The 16,284-nt window shown below is 38.8% G+C and overlaps 8 protein-coding genes across 8 annotated transcripts; 3 read left to right on the top strand and 5 right to left on the bottom strand.

The window, feature by feature from the left end:
- Positions 1 to 2,955: 2,955 nt before the first annotated feature.
- EAE98_011317 (uncharacterized protein) lies at positions 2,956 to 3,858 on the top strand (the record flags this gene model as incomplete). The annotated part of the gene is made up of 6 exons (XM_038958939.1): positions 2,956 to 2,985; positions 3,063 to 3,095; positions 3,156 to 3,214; positions 3,263 to 3,443; positions 3,510 to 3,742; positions 3,795 to 3,858. The coding sequence occupies 6 exons, from the start codon at positions 2,956 to 2,958 to the stop codon at positions 3,856 to 3,858; spliced, it is 600 nt and encodes a 199-aa protein (XP_038804618.1).
- A 378-nt stretch (positions 3,859 to 4,236) lies between these two features.
- On the bottom strand, positions 4,237 to 5,411 carry EAE98_011318 (uncharacterized protein; the record flags this gene model as incomplete). Its single annotated transcript, XM_038958940.1, has 4 exons — positions 4,237 to 4,344; positions 4,445 to 4,538; positions 4,592 to 4,820; positions 4,874 to 5,411. The coding sequence occupies 4 exons, from the start codon at positions 5,409 to 5,411 to the stop codon at positions 4,237 to 4,239; spliced, it is 969 nt and encodes a 322-aa protein (XP_038804619.1).
- A 596-nt stretch (positions 5,412 to 6,007) lies between these two features.
- On the bottom strand, positions 6,008 to 6,790 carry EAE98_011319 (uncharacterized protein; the record flags this gene model as incomplete). The annotated part of the gene is made up of 3 exons (XM_038958941.1): positions 6,008 to 6,493; positions 6,567 to 6,658; positions 6,712 to 6,790. The coding sequence occupies 3 exons, from the start codon at positions 6,788 to 6,790 to the stop codon at positions 6,008 to 6,010; spliced, it is 657 nt and encodes a 218-aa protein (XP_038804620.1).
- Positions 6,791 to 7,183: 393 nt separating this feature from the next.
- Positions 7,184 to 8,165, bottom strand: EAE98_011320 (uncharacterized protein; the record flags this gene model as incomplete). Its single annotated transcript, XM_038958942.1, has 3 exons — positions 7,184 to 7,517; positions 7,594 to 7,771; positions 7,832 to 8,165. The coding sequence occupies 3 exons, from the start codon at positions 8,163 to 8,165 to the stop codon at positions 7,184 to 7,186; spliced, it is 846 nt and encodes a 281-aa protein (XP_038804621.1).
- A 524-nt stretch (positions 8,166 to 8,689) lies between these two features.
- EAE98_011321 (uncharacterized protein) lies at positions 8,690 to 10,403 on the top strand (the record flags this gene model as incomplete). Its single annotated transcript, XM_038958943.1, has 3 exons — positions 8,690 to 9,393; positions 9,446 to 10,213; positions 10,265 to 10,403. 3 exons carry the CDS (start codon positions 8,690 to 8,692, stop codon positions 10,401 to 10,403), a joined length of 1,611 nt encoding a protein of 536 aa, XP_038804622.1.
- Positions 10,404 to 10,422: 19 nt separating this feature from the next.
- EAE98_011322 (uncharacterized protein) lies at positions 10,423 to 11,575 on the bottom strand (the record flags this gene model as incomplete). The annotated part of the gene is made up of 4 exons (XM_038958944.1): positions 10,423 to 10,525; positions 10,601 to 10,706; positions 10,761 to 11,273; positions 11,338 to 11,575. 4 exons carry the CDS (start codon positions 11,573 to 11,575, stop codon positions 10,423 to 10,425), a joined length of 960 nt encoding a protein of 319 aa, XP_038804623.1.
- A 343-nt stretch (positions 11,576 to 11,918) lies between these two features.
- Positions 11,919 to 14,576, top strand: EAE98_011323 (uncharacterized protein). The gene is made up of 8 exons (XM_038958945.1): positions 11,919 to 12,088; positions 12,147 to 12,383; positions 12,443 to 12,495; positions 12,547 to 12,665; positions 12,979 to 13,639; positions 13,758 to 13,891; positions 13,962 to 14,247; positions 14,299 to 14,576. The coding sequence occupies exons 2-8, from the start codon at positions 12,290 to 12,292 to the stop codon at positions 14,341 to 14,343; spliced, it is 1,392 nt and encodes a 463-aa protein (XP_038804624.1). The 5' UTR covers positions 11,919 to 12,088; positions 12,147 to 12,289; the 3' UTR covers positions 14,344 to 14,576.
- A 276-nt stretch (positions 14,577 to 14,852) lies between these two features.
- Positions 14,853 to 15,431, bottom strand: EAE98_011324 (uncharacterized protein; the record flags this gene model as incomplete). The annotated part of the gene is made up of 3 exons (XM_038958946.1): positions 14,853 to 14,933; positions 14,995 to 15,313; positions 15,370 to 15,431. The coding sequence occupies 3 exons, from the start codon at positions 15,429 to 15,431 to the stop codon at positions 14,853 to 14,855; spliced, it is 462 nt and encodes a 153-aa protein (XP_038804625.1).
- Between the last annotated feature and the right edge of the window lie 853 nt (positions 15,432 to 16,284).

The raw sequence follows: 16,284 nt of genomic DNA on the forward strand, positions 1-16,284 counted from the left end.
ATTACTTTTAGTACAATTAAATAATATTGTTTTATAATGAATATAAATGATTTAATTATGAAAGATTTTTTTTAGAAAAGATAATCATATTACATAAGATCTTAAAAAAAGATTTAGTATATGTTTAGAAATAGGAATATAAATCCTTTTAAAAAACAAATATAGAACAAAAGATTTAAAAGATACTTGTATTTTATAAAGTTTTGTTAATATAATATTAAAAAAAATACAAAAGAATTGCTGTAATATTTCATTATGATTAATCTTTAATTATCTAAAATAATATCACTCTTGATTTCTAATTATATATTAAGTATCTATAACCAAAAATATAATTATTAGAATTATCTAAATAAGTTAACAATTCGAAATTAGTTTTTTTTTAAATATAGTATTCTAATTGGTCTTCAAGCATAAAAATTAATATAGAAATCTATCACGGAGGTAATAGCTAGGTCTAATAATCACTTTAATCAGAAGATAAGTATATAAAGTAATAATAAACTAGATTGACTTAAGATATAATCATAATAATCACACCTTCTTTATATACCCTAATCGGGCAAGGTATTCGTTTAATTAAGTATATAGAGCATATAAATGAAATAAATGAGATAATATTAGTAATTATAGGAATAAGTACTCAAAAGGAGTACCGGGATTAGTGCTTATAAGGTTACACTATCCGGTGACTTCCGTGACAAAATCATAATAATAATTATAATGAAAATCGATTTGATTAATATTATAATAATAATTATTAGGGTTAAAGAGAATATTTATTCGATCTATATTAGTTTTAATAATAGTATAATTATTAAAGTCCTATCATGTAACAATAATATTAAAACCAATAAAATAATATAAGAAGTAAATCACTAATTATATTAAAACTAAATAAACTATACTCAAAGTATATCAAATTATTTTAGATTAATTATAAATAATAAGATTAATTATAAATACATTCATTTAAAGAATATAATTATATAAAGAAATTACATTTATAATTACAAATAAATAATAATGATAAATTTAATTGAAATATAATCTTTTTATTTATAAATTTATTCTAATTTAAAAAAGTTTCAGATGAATATTCTAATAAATCTTTAAATGACTTTATAATAGTCGTTTTATGATTGATATTAAAACTATACTATTAAAGATTTTTATTTATATAGATTATATAAGCTATACTATTAATATATAGTCTATATACTATATTTTTATTAAATTTCAATGTTGAAAAGTAATTATAAGATTATTTTTGTAATTTAAATATTAAAGTCAGCTTTAAAAACATAAAGAGATTACTTTTTATTAATAAAATATATAAAAATAATATAAAAATATATAGCGTACAGACTATATACTAGTAGCGTAGCTTATATAATCTATATAGCCGATATCTTTAAGTAGTATAGTTTTAGCTTTAATATTAAGACAGCTTTATAATCTAATATTTTATATCTATTAAAATATTCAAGTTAAAAGTAAATTATTTAAAACAATAATCAATTAGAAAGAATCTGAATTCTAAATCAAAGAATTTTCTTAAAGAAATAAGTTTTTAAGAAAATCTTTATAAATTATAATGTATATAACAATTATTAAATTATTTAAAAAATTCTATTCAAAGATAGATTTAATACAATTAATAGTCTTAAATAGAATTATAATTAATCTAATTCGGTTTTAATGATATTATTATATAAATATTATACTAATTAGTAGAGAATATTAAATAGCTCTTAATAATTATTATAAGTATAGAAATTTCTATAAAAAAAAAGTAAAGACTTAGATAAATAAAATTTTGAAAAATGATAAGTATATTTTAAATTTCGAATAATATTCAATATTTTGATTAATAATAGTAATAATAATTTTAGTTCAAAATCTAAATTCGTAGTGATTTTCAGAGATAAGAACATTTTAAGAATTTAAATTAGATATATATAATATACTTTCTCAAAGAAAAATTCTTTCTCGAAGAAATTTTTAATTATAGAAAAATAATGTTATATAAAGGAATATCTTAATAAATAATATTATAAAAAACAACTTATAAGAGATAACTTAGTAGAAATAGTCTCGAAAGTTAGAAACAATTTTCTTCTTTAAAATATTAAATTACTTTATTATAACAATATAAGATTAATAATTATTCTTTTATAAGTTAAAGAGAAAATCTAATTTTATAATTTATATACTCTACTATCTTAGTTCTTTTATATTAATTTACTTATTAGTCACTCATTAATAGGCTCTCTTTATTTTATTATATTAATTTCTTTTTCCTCTATTAATTGCAATGTTTATACTTCACGCGCTTTAATAGGCTTAGTTCCCTGTACGCTCAGCGGCGCTAAGAAACCCGTGATAAATGGCTCTATCGTAAGCTTGTAGTTACAGATCTGCCTCATGTCTTCAGTAGCCTGCCGCGCTCAGGCTTCATGCTTTGTCTCAACAACAGATCATAGCAGTCTTGCTCGCTTTTTAATCCATTATTGCGACTTTCCTCATCTTGCTGTCGATCGAATTACATTTTACACACTTTTGACACAATCATCAATCGATCCGTCTTCCTTATCAACTCAAGTAAATAATAACTAAATCATCGGGATTCACCATATAATCAACATTGAATTCAATCAATTCACACCCTGATACTACCACAGTCAATCAATCCCGCACTTGCTTCCTAATTGAAAACAACATCCATTATTTTGAAACATCTGAAGAAGGTACACATCCTCTTGCATTTTCCATTTGATACCTCTTGTTCTTTATTTATACAGACCAGTACAGTCAGTTTCCATTGTGTCCAAAGATCTAATAATCATGCAGGGCGATCCTACCAAAAAATAACACAACCATCCGACTCCTTCATCCTCGGATACACACCCATCAACGCAAGCAAACTCAAGAAATCATCTCAAAGATCGGAAAATGGCAGCACCAGGAACCCAATCGCTCAAGGTCAGATTCATTATATCATATGGGAATATCGATCTCACAGTTTGTTGAGCAAGGAAACTGACCTTATCTGTGAACAGTGTGTTGTGACAGGAGATGGAGCTGTTGGCAAAGTACTTCTCTCCCTTTTATCAATGTCATAATCAACTCAATCACTGACATTATTTTTACAGACATGTCTCCTGATTTCGTATACTACTAATGCATTTCCTGGAGAATACATCCCTACTGTGTGAGTTTGGATGCTTGGTTACAACAGGCTGGCCACTAACTTGGCTAGATTCGATAATTATTCTGCCAGCGTGATGGTTGACGGAAAGCCAATAAGCTTAGGTCTGTGGGATACTGCTGGACAAGAAGATTATGATAGACTGCGCCCGCTTTCCTACCCCCAAACAGACGTATTTTTGATCTGTTTTTCGATTGTCAGCCCTCCATCTTTCGATAACGTCCGAGCAAAGGTATGTGTGGAAATCTTCAAGATTCGCAAAATGTGATCATGTTTCACTGACTCAATTGAATGACAGTGGTTTCCTGAGATATCCCACCATGCGCCTGGCGTTCCAATTATTCTTGTTGGAACGAAATTGGATCTTCGAGATGACGAGCCTACCAAAGAATCCCTTAGATCCAAACGAATGGAGCCTGTAACCTATGACCAGGCAAGAGTTGTTGCCAAAGAAATCAGGGCACACAAATATTTAGAATGTTCTGCGCTCACGCAGAGAAACCTCAAGAGTGTATTCGATGAGGCAATTCGGTAAGATATTTTCCTCGAAGCATGATATGACTGAGAAACTGACCACATGAAGTGCTGTCCTGAGCCCACAACAACAAGCACCCAAGCCGAAGAAGTCTAAGTGTACAGTTCTATGAAGTCAGATTGATTTGAGACAACAACAGGCGACGATCTATAGATACAGTGAACTGGTTGGAAGTGCTTTAACTTCTACAATAATCGGAGATGGAGAGTTTCGAGGAGTAAGGTGCGGGGAAATATGAATGGGTTAATACAAGCTTTTTCTGTTTATCGACTTTTTCAATTCTATGCTGTAGAATTTGGCATTATATGGATGTGGCAGCATATATCGATGCAACATGCGTCCCTGAAGATACCGAAGATACCTCTTTTTCTGTAGATAGGTCACGATAAATGCATGGTGTAATGAACAAATCAATATGTATCTTGAATTTCATTAATACTGAAGATTGGTTCACTTCAATTTGTATGCTATTTTAAACGGGTATCATAATTCATCCACCGATTCTTGCCTTTCTACTTGGATGGACTCCACTATCCTCAGCCAATACATGCTTCACTCCCTGAACTGCTTCCTTTTTGCTAACCTTAGGATTGTCGGCCTGGTGTTTTTGTTAGTATGTCACGAACAAGCAAATGTACCTCTTGCCAGAGAAGTGTGCCGTCCAGCAGCAGAAACATATAAAATAGGAGAATCATTACCTCTTGTGCTTGTCTCACACGTTGCTCATTCAGTTTCACATTTTTCTCTTTGATTTTGGACCGACGATCTTTAGTGTTACCACCGCCTCCGGCACTATCATAACGGTTAGATGGAACACGAATGGTGGGCGGAAGGATGTTACTCACGTCAGCTCAACGTTGAGCTTCCTTGGTGCTGAGATACCATCATTGAACGTGGATTGGTGAAATTGCTTCAAGCAAGTTTTCATGTGATCATAGCCTTCGAACTCAAGGAAAGCACAGCCCCTTGATTTAGTAGGATTTTCCTTCTCCGTGAGATGGCGGACCGATGCAGGTTTAACGGCTGCAAAGTGGTTTTTTATCGATGCTGTTGTAGCAGTGAATGGCAGGTTTCCTAACAACATGTGAGCCCAAAAAATAGAAAATGTCTTAGGGAGGGACTTCTACCGATAAAAACAATGAATCTTGCAGCCTTGCTCTCGGAATTTCCACCAGAAACAGCTCCTTGCTTCTTGGTCTTCGAACGTTTTTTCTCGGCATTAATTTGATCAGAGGGTCCAGTAGCATTTTCTGTCGCAGGTTCTGCCGTCTGCGTTATAGACGTTGACTTTGCATCAGCCTCCCTAGCTTTCCTCTCCGCTTTCCTTTCCTTCTTAGACTTCTTAGGCGCAGCTTCGGTCTCCGCTATATCTGATGGCTCTTCAATTTGCATGGGCAGTGAAGACGATTCGGTTGAAGAGGTTTTATTCTTCTTGGACTTGTGATGGGACTCTACGTTCTGATATGCGGTTTCTTCGTTCCTGTTTAAAGTGACGGTCTGGCCAACTTTCGCGTCATCATCTATAGATCTTTTTCTTTTTGTCGAAACGGCGCCATCGTCATTTGCTTCTGTTTCAAGGCCGTCAGGTATGTCGGGAATTGAATTCTCGATCTTGCGCCTTTTGGCTTTTCTTTCGGCTCGAGAAGCTCCCGTTCCAAATCCCATAATGAAACTAAATGAATGGTTGGATAGTTGATGTAGGAATTGGAAGAATAGGTGGTTATCAGAATGTCAAAATCTAGCCAAACAATTTTCGAGTTTCCAGTTTGATTATTTCCTGTCGCGAGAAATATTCTGCCTATGGCGGTGAGAGGGATTTATCTTCACTAGCCGATTTGGGCTAGTTCTACGATGGGCCAATTTGGTGGGAAAAGCATTCATCAGTCAATCACTTTCCAATCTTGAAGCTTTGGTAGGCTCGAGGTAGGGAATTTTATCATAATCTATTTCGTCGCTTAAAGTGCATACTAACGTATATTACTCCTAACAAAACTTCTACCAGGTAGACAAAACACAAAGGAGATGGAAGTGCCTTGAACGCCTCTCGACCACCACTTCTTGTTCTATTATCCTAGGCTTTCCATGCAATCGTTCGAAGGCTGAGCTGTATCATTAAGAGGCAAAAATACATGGATGTAATATCAAATACTGATGGATCATGTTATGTATGTATCCACCCTTGTCACTTCACACTATTTGAAAGTCGTCCCACGCGCCCTTCCGTTGAGATCCAGAAATTTCCGTCAACTTGCATCTGGCTATCAAACAGCCAAGTATAATCCTAAAATGGGAGCCAGGAAAGGGAACCCTATGCTTGGTAGTATTTTAAAGGCGTCTCCAGTATAAAGAAGGGGACTGGCCGTGACGAGTTCCGGGGCAGTATTATAGGTTGTGTGAATCAAATCAAAAGGCGCTGTGGCGGATGTTGTCACTGATGCTGCCACAGTGTCTCTCGTGAGGTGCACCATGGGTGGAAGCGATGAAAAGGTTACTGCAGATGCAAATGGGAGAGCACTTTGAATCTGAAGTCCGCTAAGTGTTGGATATCCCGCAATTGACTGCGAGTCTTCTATCTTGACACCTTGAAGATATTCAGCTTCTCTTCGGCGCAAGGAATCGTGATTTGAAAGCCGAGGTACGGCTAGAATGATGTTGTCGGCAACGCCAACGCATCGAGTAATTGTATGATGTAACGCGGAACCAAAATGTGCAGTATCGCATTGGGAATATATGCATTTGAAGACGGACTGCAGTAAATCAGTCAGCGTATGGCGTTGAGCATTAGAAGCAACGACAGGGCAAAGCTATGGTATGACCAACGTTATGATATTCCGCATCTTGGCAAAGACATGTGTTTTTGTCCACACATTTGCTGGCATATTTTGTGTTTTCCCAACACCGCACTGCACAACCTGCAAATAACTGTTAATGTGGTACGCCTGAATCTCCAAAGAAACATCTTTACCGGGAGCAGGAAAATTCCCGTCACTTGTAGCGGGATTGTTCACCATTGCCACGGCTAATAGCAAGATGGCACGCCTCATGATATACGTAGTAGTTCGGACACACTTGGTCCCACAATCATAGGATGGTCGCCAAATGACCCTGGAACGTTGCGAGTAGGCACTTTTGTTAGGAATCGTTTTATCAAGAAAACGGGTTCAATGAGTGTGTGGAAACGGCCGGAGGAGAAGTTGTTGTGTTGAGATACGTAGACTAGAACGAATAAGAAGAGGACCAAAAATGAGAGAAGCAGGAAAGCTTCATACTAGCAGCTCTTATTTGGTCAGACCTTCCTCCTCGAGTAATCATGCAACACGGACTTGCTACATCACGCCAAAGCTGCATCGGACATTTGCACCTTCCTCTGATTATGATTATCTACTTTTATTAAAAGTTCTATTTTGAAAATTTATGAAAGGAATTGACAATTGCAGTCAATAAAATAGAATCTGTAACTTATCCGTGGAGCCTTCATATCTCTCCCTGAATGGTTTCTGGCCTAGCCAAGTTGTTAAAGGGATCTGCGTCTCTTTCATTTCAAGTATACCCCTCTTCTTCTGATCAATATGAGAGGCATCGATCACAATTCTCTCCAACCTATCGACCGCGAGCGAACCTTCATCCATCAAATCCTTCAATCTCTGAGGTGTACCGACAGCGATTCCGGTCCTTGAAGATTTTAGAAATCCAATGGAGTCCTTGAGCTTGATGTGCTTTGCAAATAACTTTGCAACTTTCACATCTTTGGTCTGAAATTTTCGTACCGCTCTATAAAGTTGTCAGATGAGAACATGCATACACATACATACTGCCAAGCCCAATCATAACAGGAAAGTGACTATACCTAGCAAGATCGGCTGCCCTGAGGCCTGCAGCAGTAACAATGATTGTGTGTGGTGATCCATTCTTCTTTGACGCTGACCAAAGTTTTGTTGTATTGTCAGAAAATTTCTCCAAAAACTCTGGTAAATTATCGAGATTTCGTGGCTTTGTCCATGATGTAGTGTCCTGAACAGCAGAGACTATTACATGCCAATACATTAGCCAAGTTCATAGCATATTTAAGGGTAGGTTCTGTTCACCTGGTATGTATCGATCTTCTAATTCAACGGAACTAAGATCACTTTCGAATCTTCTTGTTTGGCTTGCGACATAATCAACTATCAAATGATCGTTCATCTTTGCAATTGCGTTGTTGAGACCAGCCTCGAGATCGATATCCTCATCATTAAATGAGGAATGCTTCTTCCTTTTCGCACCTTCGTTAATCTTTTCCTTGGGCCCCTCTTGATCATGATTTCCTCCACGCTTTCTTTTCTTCGAAGCTGTTTTATTGGAAGTGCCAGGTCCAGATCCGGTCGTTGGAGCTCTCACTTCTTCAATCAGAGGATCCTGGAGTTCATTTTCAATTGACATTGTGATAGTGTGAGCTCAAGTCGGCGCCGACTCGAAGACTTTCGTAGTAGGAATTGCTGTGAAGTTTTGCGCGAAAGATCCTACTTAGGTTCCTATGCGGACAAAATTTTGACTTTGACAATTATGATTCTGATCCTGGTTGTAGCATACAAAGAACTTATTAATTGCTTTCTCTTTCTCTTCCTATTTCTCTTTCTCAGCCTTTTTCAATCGAAGTTCTTCATAAAATAATTTAAAGCCTTGCGGATCCACAATTGTATTGCATATCGCTAACGCTAAGATAAGATAAGGTTCGCGCGTACAATACTACAATTACTGTTCTGGACGCGTCTTATCTAAACATTGATATTTCGATCATTGATGTTTAACTCAACACTATGAAATTTCCACTAATAAGTACATGTTAGATTTACTTTGCAACAGAATAAATTTGTCCGTCAAATCGAAATTAATCTTTACCAGGAAAACGACAAAGCATAGTAATTAACATTTTATCTATTTGCCAATAGAAGATATACATTGCTATGAGTGGAAGACCAGAAACTCCTTTGCGCCGCACTTCTACTGCTGGACTATCTCCAACAGACGCAAGCTATTCGAGAACGCCCAGTCGTGGCTCAAGGTTAGGTGGCTCAGAATTCAGGACCAAGACTCTGACACCCCATGGGAGAGCAGCTTTGCGAGAAGTTGAGGCTCGACGAGCAGGATTGACTCCAGGGAAGGATAGAAGACGAAGTGGTAGACAGCAAAGGGAAACACCTCGAGATGTATTGCGATTATTGAGCAGGACTTTAGCTCCTCAAACCCGTCCGACAATTCCATCTCCTCAAAGAGCACCCAGCAACTCCAGAAGACAGACTTTACTTTTGGATGACGACTTTGACGACGGTCCGAACCTTGTGCCCCCACGACTTTCCATCCCCCTAGATGACGACAATGACGAAGATGATAATGAGGATGACGAAAGTCTTTTGCTTCCTAGTTTGGCGGCTTTAGAGGACGAAAATCTGACCACGCGATCTATCGAGCTTTCAAGGAGAGCTGTCACTGAGAGACCGAGCAGGCTGTTCTCGAGGGGTAGTTTCGGGAGCATCCGTGGAAGCGATCAGTTCGGAAACTTGGACGAAGCAGACTTTGGACGAGATGAAATGGAAACAAGCTTCTTCAATGCAAATGATTTTGAGAATGATGATTTTCGAGAGATGGCTAACTCTCCATTTTTCGGAAGGTAAGTCCAGGAGCCTACATTCAAACAGGCCCATTGAGCTGACGCAAGCTAGTGATCGCGCAGGATTACAGGGAGAATTGGAAACCGCGTTGCATCGCCGGTCTCTTCTACCAGGGCGAAGTAGTGATATCAGACCATACAATTCACCGTCCGAGGAAAGGGATGCGACTTTTGTGTTCACAGTTCCGCAGCCCGAAATACCAGCGCAATTTGAACCTTCGCCATCACCAGAAGATACTTCAACTGCGATGCCTATTATGGACGAAATTTCTTCCCCTCCTGCCAATTTTCAAGGAGATGATTTTGAAATGGATGATGAAGCCATGAATGGTGAGAGTGACACTCGAAGACTGTCGGATCTTGTAACGGACGATGAAGCCATGAATGGTGAGAGTGACACTCGAAGACTGTCGGATCTTATAATGGACGATGAAGCCATAGACGGTGAAGATGGCACTCGAAGACTGTCGATAGGAGCGTTCGAGGACTCCCGTCTTAGTGATGACGAACCCCTTACAGTATCCGTTCAAAAGGCGATATCAGAAAATTCTAAGAGGACATTCCAGAAGAAGGTTAACAAGGTTTCAAAACATGGGTTGAAATACAAATCATTACCTCTAGGTGTAGTGAAGAAACATGCAATCAGCCTGGCAAGGATTGGAGCCGGCAAAGGAGACAAGCTGAGTGGGGATGCTCTTGATGCGATCATGCAAGCAACCGACTGGTTCTTCGAACAGATTAGTGACGATTTAAGCACATACTCTGAACATGCCGGACGCAAAACAATTGATGAGAGTGATGTTTTAATGTTGATGAGAAGGTATTTATCTAAACATGACTAGAGTCTTGATACGTGCTGAGTGTTTTACAGACAACGCCAAACCAATGCTACAACAACGCCATTTTCACTTGCACAAAGTCGCTTGCCTAGAGAGCTCTTACAAGACGTAAGAATGGTTCCCCCCTTGATTTCGAAAGACCGGCCCCGACCAAAACCACCCAGAAAATGAGGTAAAACACGCGCTATCCTCAAGACCATTCTTTATTTTGACGAACTCGTCGAGCGATGTCTGCAGATGGTTTCTTTACAACCATCCATAGCATAACTGACGTAGCAGCAGCCAAGGCGTACCTGTCAAATTATAGCGTTAGCACACATGACGACAGGATGTATTTAACTTTTTCGCTAATCGTTAGAAGTACCTACCATGTAAATATGTACTGTGTGTGGTTGTTTCGGAGATTGACTTCTGCCGGTCTTCCTATTGGAATCCCACGTGCAGCGCGATCCCAAGCCATCAAGAGGTCAGGTTCTGTGGTTTTGTAAGCTTTGTGGCACTCGAAAAATAATGAAAATACCATCTTACCCATTGTTTCTTCAATCCAAACAGGTTGACTTCCTGTCAACTTAGCCATTTGCTCGACGTCAGGAAAGTAAAATTCCTGAGTCTGTGGACTATTATCTGGCGTGAAATAATTCTTCTTCCAAGGTTCCCGCAACAATCCCTCGACCGTTACCTCACCTTGAGGCAACCCATCAGGCCTACTTGTTTGCTTCTTATATTTCTTTTCGATCCAACCCCGGTTTACAAGAACACTAGTGCCCTTACCATCTCGCTCCAAAGGAGTAATGACGAGATATCCGTCTTTCCCATCATGCAATCGAGGGCCAATCAGCATTTCTTGATCGTGTCTAAAGTGACCAGTCGCAAAGATTCTCCTATAGTCGAATTCTTTGATTGCCGAAGGATCAATGTGTGGGGGAAGTGGTAAAGGATCACGAACGAGGCGATCCTCAAATTTTGCAATGAGCTTTGATTTCCAATCCAAACGTTGCACTTGCCATGTCCCCAAGGCGAAAGCTGTTAGAGGAATCAAAGCTATTTATATCATGTATATTAGACAGTCTTCTAGGCAAGAAAAGTTGGGCAGCTCGTGACTTACCTAGAATAATAAGACCAGGCCCATGCCTTCTTCCTGTGCGCACCAAGTTCGGGGGATTGTCTATAATAGATGTGAAATTGGGATCATCAGCAGCCTGTCTGGACTTGACGCGGGTTCCTGCGAAACATCGATGATTTCTTGGGCATTTTGGGGATTGGAAGGGAAAAGTTATCCTCCTAGTATGAGATGAAAACGTATTGATACGATTGTAAGATAGAGCTGAGACAGGGGGACGCATATTTAATACGATTGACGCATGAAGTGTATAAACAACGTCAATATGCTAGGGATTCCTTCGATGTTATTACTCTAGCAGATTCCACTAGGTAGCTACAAGTATAAGTATTATATTCTCTCCAGCTCTTTTATCGCAACATAAGGTATGTCGTGCACGTGCAAGACTATTTTTTGAAATTGTCTGATTACCTACGTAGGAGGGCCGGGGTACTTGTTTGAGCGGTTATCAGCCACACTCGCCACACAAGCCACCTGAACCTTTGTGATCCATGGCGGGGAGGCCCGGTTGCATAGGTAATTTGAAGGGTATCAAACGCCTCCAGGGCTACCAGTCTACCAGTACCCAGAATCCATCTAGAACATCTATTCACTCTGTCACCACAACTCTTTCCATCAAGATATCATACCACATCATATCGTCTAGGATTGAAGCAATTATATCTACCCTCATAAACATCTTGAATACCAGGTGACATTTACACTGTTCCATTGACTTACAATCAAGGTCACTACAGTAAAGAAATCAACTATTTGTACTTCCCCTCAACGATCCATTGACTTGCTCACGCCAGATAACCATACCTGTTTACATTTTTCGCCCTCATAGCTAGAGTCGGTCTTCATAACACGGTCTCCATATTGACGCAGGAAATCGATATACCTCCCCACTTCTGCAAAGTCATCCAAGAAATATATTGTTTAGCGATTTCGGTATATGACAGCGGCGGCAATGTTTTACACCGGTGATATCAATAGCGGGATCAGCAAGGCTTTAGCGGAATCTAAACTTGTTGCATGTTTCGTAACGAGTAAATACCATTCCTCTCACGTTTTCATTCGATCGATGTAATGACCACGTGCCCAATAGATGGCAATGAAGAAAGCAGACTCTGGGAAGATGATTTCTTGCGAGATTCCGAGGTAATTTGAGAATGGTGAACCCCTCTTGCTAGATGCTAAATCGTTGTCTAGTTAAGTTCTCACCTACAAGAAAGAACAGTTTTGCTGCGCCTCAGTGCTGGTTCTGAAGAAGCCAACTATCTCGCTGCAATCTTTCCTATTCCAAAAGCTCCAACTCTTGTTGCTATTTGGTGAGCACGATTAACTCTTTCTTTCATTCGGTATATCTTGATGCACACGGACGGGGCAGATTTTATAAGTATGGGGCATAAATCAATCGTGCATTCTTAACGATGGTGCTTTATCTCAAATGTTCAAGTGTAACAAAATGCGTCTTTCTGTTCATGTTGAAGTTGCATGGATTCGCGAATAGTCACGCTTTCCCCTTACACAGTCATGCGTCTACTTCTTTTGCTTCAATTTTATTTGGCCTTTCTATTTCTTCTACGGTTGCCTGCAGGCAGTAAAAAAATGTGCTGGGAGTGCTGACCTTTGGGCCCACAGGAATGGAGAACTCAAAGAATATTTAAGTGCAGGCATAACCAAAGACGACTTTTTGACACGATTCAAGAAAGCCTTGGAATCTACATCTAACCAGAGGAATGTCGAGAATGACCGCCCTATTTCACCAAATGGAACGCGAACCTTGGAGAATCCAGAACGACGTACGACCGAAGGCCAATCATCGGGTGTTTCACCCACTGGTAATCCGAACAACGGTTCTACGTCCGTTTTACAATCAATTCGTAATAATGCTACTGGGCAACCGAGCTCGAGCTCTCTTCCTAGAGACCCCAAAGGCAAACTACCTGAAGATTCAAAGGCCACTGCGGAAGATCACTCTAGAAACCCATCTCAAGCGGCGGAAACCGTTAGTTATGCTGCGATTCAAAAGAAGCGTCAGCAAGAGGCTAGAGAAGAGCGAGCGCGCATTCTTGCACTCGTTGAGAGTGACAAAGCAAGAAGACGAAACGATGCAGGACGCAAGTCTAGTCGTAGTAATCACTCCACAGAACAGCCAATGGCATCCAGCGACAAGGACACATCCATACCAACCCCGGTGTCAAAGGCACAGGATTGTGCCCTTCAGATCAGACTTTTTGATGGATCTTCCATACGTTCGAGATTCTCTAGCACCAGTACCCTAAGTGGTGACGTGAGAAAGGTAATGTGAAGAAGTCCATTAAAGCACCAATGATATTTTCCTAGGGTATTGAAAAACTGCATCATCAACAACTTTTATGTACCTGAAGACAATAAATGGCAATGCTGACGATGACTAGTGGATTGATAGTCAACAAAAGGACGACGTGCCTTATATATTCAAGCACGTTTGTACGCCTTTGCCAAACAAAACCCTCTCAATGACCGATGAAAGTCAACCCATAGCATCGTTAGGTCTGTTTCCAAGCGCTACGTGAGTAACATTTCACTTAGGCCTATATAGTCTTGATCGATACTCTTTGACACTAATATGGAGGCAACAGACTTATCATTGTTCCGGTTCCAACGTATACTTCGGCTTATGAAGCAACAGAATCAAGTGGCATCTTATCTAGAGGAATTGCTGCTGGATACGGCCTCGGCGCCTGGGGTGTCAATAGGGTAATGGCTACTCTTGGTAGCATTGTTGGTGGTTCGGCTGCTGCATCGAATACAGAACAGATGGCTGGACCTAATGCATCAGTAGGAGGTGGCCGTGCGTCAAATCTAAGAACTCTTAGAGATCAGAATCATAATGACAACCATCATGAGTTGTACAATGGAAATACTGTAAGTTTTGCCAAGTTTACATTGCACACACCATGCTGAAAATTGCAACAGCTTAACTTCGAGCCTCGAAGGGATGATGGTGACAGGGAAGATTGATCTGTGTGAGATACTCTACTGTTCATAACAGTCACGCACATTGGTCATAAAATACTCTGAGGCATTAGCCATCATCTTCTTCAATCTTCGATTTTACTATTGTGGCGTGAATTGTAACACGACACACATAGTTAGCTATTGGTCCGGCCTGTATTTGTAGATAGGGCACGTATGTCGTCAGTAATGAACGTTTCAAGTTGAGCTCTTCTAGCAGCACCGCCTCTTTGTTTTACATACTCATGAGCAATCATTACAGTATGTTCACGGATAAGCATTGAAATCATTTAGTAGTACAGAACACGGCGTCAAGATATAAAGTTGTTATTGAGTATCCATTTATATGGCTGATTACGGTCCAACGAGCATTAGCGGAAAGTTCCTCTTGTAATGTTGCCCAAATCAAATCGATGTATTCGCCAGTCGACTAATGGTGGAACGACTCATGGGCTGACCATATCATGCTTGTATTCTTTCCTTAAGCCTCGGGGCTCATTCCAAATGGTCTCATCTCAAGCAAGCTTTGCGGCACCTTTCTTGTGTGGGCCGAACAGGCCAAGAAGATAGGCCGAACGTGTCAAGAACAAGAATACCTGCTACATGTTAGACATCGAATTCCACCGCATGAAAAGTACAGATTGAGAGTGGTCTTACCGTTACTCCTATATTTCCAAAAGTCATTGAATTCCATTGAGTGACATTTCCGACCCTTTCCCATCCCAAGACACGGTAGGTAACAACAAAATGACCAATATCACCCAACCAACAAGCAAAGAGATAGTTCCTAACGACTTTCGACTCCTGCGTACCGCTAAGAATGGCGATTTCTACCATGGCCATCAGAAGATATACCATGCCTAGTTGTAGCGCAACAGCCCGTGCATTATCACTAATAGGTAGGTGACGCGAAATTACAACCTGCTCCTGAATAAACCACTCTGGGGAAATCATTGCAACTATAAAAGCAGCTAAACTATGTCCTAATCAGTATGTTGATGTCAACATTGCAAATGTCAAATACAAACTTACAGTGAAATAGGCTCCAAGACTGTGAAGACAAACTTTGGGAAGAGGGGCAAGATCGAAGCCATGTTTATTGATTGCTGTACAGATATGGTGATGTATCAATGTTGAAATATTTTTGTAGATAAAGTAGGACCGTGTCAGTACCTATGTTAAGATTATCCTTTCAGATGTAGTCGTATACCGAAGCTGCTCTGTACTTTTGCAGCTTGTGATGGTGAAGAGTATCCATTGAAGCAGGTTAAGTTTGAAGGTCTAGAAGTAATGGAGCTGTATAATAATTTAGTGAATATTTTGATTGAAGGAGGCTGAGAGTCGGTGTGATTGGAAGTAGAGGGAAGGGGTTATCTAAGCTCTATTCGAATTCACTAATAAATAATACGAGATTTTGAATTATTCTTACTTGAACGGAATAGATAATCTATTCATGATTATACTAAAATTGATATGAAGGAATCTTTTGATTTATACTCGTATAATATCATTAATATTAAAGACTTCTCTCTATACTTTTATATTAACGATAACTATATAGAGAATTTATTTTTTCTTTCTTTAATAGCTAAATATTCCTTAATGATAAGTTAAAAATATAATATAATCTAAAATCGTATGTTGTAATGACTTTTTAATAAATAAGTAATTTATTATAGTATTAACTCCAACAAAGTAGTATTGATTTTCATCCACTAGTAACGTGCGGGAAACTTTATTCTTAGTAATTATGTGTGATTGGTGAGGTCCATCATCTAGAACGAACTAGTTTGAAAAGTCCACCAGGTCATTGAAACTTATTGATAAAGTTCACATCATACATACATCATAATTATATCATTTCATATATCTATCAATAATCTACTACTTTACCTACTTCCTTCCTTGTTTCATCCTTTCATTCTTTCATTCCTCTATTCTTCTATT

This window comes from Botrytis deweyae (assembly GCF_014898535.1).
Source record: "Botrytis deweyae strain B1 chromosome Unknown BDEW_047, whole genome shotgun sequence".
Taxonomy (NCBI): Eukaryota; Fungi; Ascomycota; class Leotiomycetes; order Helotiales; family Sclerotiniaceae; genus Botrytis; species Botrytis deweyae.

Coding starts and splice junctions, on each gene's coding strand:
- EAE98_011323 (XM_038958945.1), top strand. CDS start 12,290: ATGACAGCGGCGGCAATGTTTTACACCGGTGATATCAATAGCGGGATC. Junction 12,666..12,978: donor CCAACTCTTGTTGCTATTTG/GTGAGCACGATT, acceptor TTGGGCCCACAG/GAATGGAGAACTCAAAGAAT. Junction 13,892..13,961: donor GGTCTGTTTCCAAGCGCTAC/GTGAGTAACATT, acceptor TGGAGGCAACAG/ACTTATCATTGTTCCGGTTC.